The 2,896-nt window shown below is 55.2% G+C and overlaps 1 protein-coding gene across 1 annotated transcript in view; it reads right to left on the bottom strand.

The window, feature by feature from the left end:
* Nucleotides 1–2,896, bottom strand: part of NXPE1 (neurexophilin and PC-esterase domain family, member 1) — a 54,184-nt gene that overhangs the window by 33,621 nt on the left and 17,667 nt on the right. The window contains exon 2 of the mRNA XM_012659186.1: nucleotides 2,156–2,167. Within this exon, the coding sequence (XP_012514640.1) occupies nucleotides 2,156–2,167 (12 nt within the window). The remainder of the gene's footprint in view (nucleotides 1–2,155; nucleotides 2,168–2,896) is intronic.

Consider the following 2,896-nt stretch of genomic DNA (forward strand, 5'->3'; position numbering starts at 1 on the left):
TTTCTCTCTGATCCTTCATGTTTCCAGTGTTCTTTCACTGATTCTTTCTCATCAGGCTACTTTTTCAAGGACTGGAGGTGTTGGGATTGGTTTATGGACTTAATTCTGGGACTCCAGAGGGACATTCCTTGGCAGAGCTGGGGAGATGTGCTCTGGTCCTGTATTTTCTTAGAGGAGTTTTAGCCTGTTTGGTTACCTCTAGCCTGTTGTCTTCACCTTCTGCTTATGGAGATTAGTGTGTTTCGATTCCTTCCTTAGACTCCCAGGAGTTGGATCACTCTTGTGTGTGTGAGAGACTCTGCTATCAATCACAAGATTGAGGTGGAAAGCACTGTGTTGGGCTATGAGGTTACTCTCTCTTTTGTTGCTTGTATTTTATGTGGAGGAGTCACTTATCAAGGTATTCCAATACTTTTGTATTGAGCTCTAAACCCCCAAATGGGACATTACAGGTGCCTCAGACTTTGGGGAATGTCATGCCACTCCCAAGGGATAGTTGAGCCCTGTTACCACTTTAGGTGGGGTGAGAAGAACAACCGGTATTGGCAAGCCTAAGAGTGTATACTTCAGAGGTTGCTTGATCTGCTGCTAGGAGAGAGCTGCTAATATGTTACTCAGGGCTCTTTCACCACTCTTGCGGAGCAGCTCCTGATGGGGCGTGTCAATTGGTGCAATTGCTGAGGACTCTGGTCGAGATTTTCCTTCCCAGACCACAATCCCCTAAGTTGGCAACAGCCTGGGCACCAAGGGCAAGGCCTTGTGGTATGGTCTTATCAGATGATCAAAACCAATCAGCTGAAACCAAGTCAGAAAACTGTCCCCTTTTGCTTAGATTCAAGGTCCCACAGATTCAAGCTAGTCATACAGGGAAAGCAACTTTTCTCCTTTCTCCCTTCCTTCAAGGGCTGAGTCTGTCCTGGTGGGGTGGGGGAGGGGCGTTGGCTGAGACTGCCACAAGACCCAGCCCTGAAAATGTCTTCTCTCGTTTCTCCCCTTCTCCGAGGGTGAGGTTTTCCCTGCCAGAAGTGACGATATCCCTCCGGACTGGGAGGAGGGCCCTTCCTGGGGCTACCAGGTGTCTCAGCCCAGGAAGTGGCTACCCTCATTACTCTGCCCCTCCAAGGGCGGGGTTTGTGTAGTTGGTAGGAAGTACACACCTCAGGGCTGCTGGAGAAGCCCTGCCCAAGGCCACTGAGGAACCCAGACCAGAAAGCATCCTGCCTCGCTACTCTGCCCCTGCAGAGGTGGGGTCAGTCCCCTCAGTATGGAATACCAGTGGCCTGTTCGCAGCCAAGGGCCTTCCGCAACCCTGGCGAGTCTCAGCCCGGAAAGCGGCTTCCCTCACCACTTTGCACTTTCAGGGGTAGGGACTGTTCCTTTGACAAGAGGCGCAAGAGGCGGCCACGGATCCCAGCTGGGAAAGCAGCCTCCTTCAATACTCCGCCCTTCTCGGTGTGGAGTCTATCCCTTTGGCAGATGGCACCGGCTACCAAGTCACAGCAAAGAGGTGACCACAGGTCTCAGCTCAAAAAGCGGCCTCCTTTGCTACTACACACTTTTAGGGGAGTGATTTGTCTCTTTGGTGTAAAGCAGTCCTGCTGCGGAGACAAAACAAAGGGCTGGTAGCAGTCGCAGTTTTGGCTCAAAAGCAGCCTCTTTCACTACTCCGCCCAGGGGCGGAGTCAGTCCCTTTGGCGCAAAGCGCGCGCAGGGCGGGGGTGGGGGGCAAGTCGCATGGAAGTGGGGGTGGTTATGTCCTCTCAGGTCAGGGCTCAAAAAGCGGCCTCCTTTGCTACTCCGCCGTTGCAAGGCGGGGTTTGTCCTTTTGGCACAAAGCGCAGGCGGCTGGGTGGGACGGGCCGCCTGAGCCTACCTGGCGACTCAGCCAGGAAAGTGACCTCTCTCCCTTTTCCGCCCCTTCAAAGGCGGGGCTTGAGCCGCCTGCACGAAAAGACCGTGGGCAGGGTTGGGAGAGAAAGCGGCTTCTCTTGTTACTGCCCTCCTCCAAGGGTGGGACCAGCTCTGCCCGGCAGGGGCAGGGGTGATGCCTGAGACCGTTGCCTGGGCAACAGGCTCCGGGGATTTTAGGCTATGGACTCCCAAATTGGTGGCTGCCCACCCACTGAGAGTCAGCGCTGGAGGCGACTACACGGGCAGGTGTCAGGCACTGGGTTTGTCACCGCTGTCTCTAAGAGCCGCCTGCTGAGCCCATTGCTTCCCTAACACACTGACTAGCGACTGATCAGTAGGAGGGATCTCTACTCCAGCCCACCGTGCGCCGGCCAAATCTTAGGTAATTTCCGAGGGCAGAGCCTCCTTTATGGTGTTCACCTCCCTTGATCTGGTCCTGGCGGCCTCCTCAAGCGAGAAGCCTGTCTCCAAGCTCTCTCCTGCGGAACCGGGAATTGTCCAAACTGGGAAGTGTCTGCTCGGACCAGTCCCTCCCCCGCCCAAAGCAGACCCAGCACAGCGCACAGGAGAGTTCAAAATGTTTCCCGCTCCTGTCTCTACTCCACACAGCCTGTCTGGCCGTGCCACCACCTCGCACTGACGTCAGGTGCTTCCCTGCCTGCGTGGGTGCGGAGGTCGGTGGGGGAAGAGTCATCCTCCTGTGGGTCAGACCCCACTGCCCCAGCTGGCCGACGCTATTCCCTATTGTATATCTCGCACTCTCCGGACTTTACGTCTCAGATTCACCTTTTTTTCCCCAGCGCTGCTTGTCCCTCGCTGCTTCTCAGCAGATTCACGAAGCTGATCCTGTGGGAGAGCGATTCCTTCGCAGGCGGTTGTCCGCGTTCTTCACCTCCTACTCTGGGAGCAGAGAGCCGGGACGTCACTCCTAATCCGCCATTTTTCTCCAACCACCGGATTCTTAAAACTTTTTTGTAACGTGGGC

Source organism: Propithecus coquereli, unplaced genomic scaffold, assembly GCF_000956105.1.
Source record: "Propithecus coquereli isolate 6110/MARCELLA unplaced genomic scaffold, Pcoq_1.0 Scaffold6, whole genome shotgun sequence".
Lineage (NCBI taxonomy): Eukaryota > Metazoa > Chordata > Mammalia > Primates > Indriidae > Propithecus > Propithecus coquereli.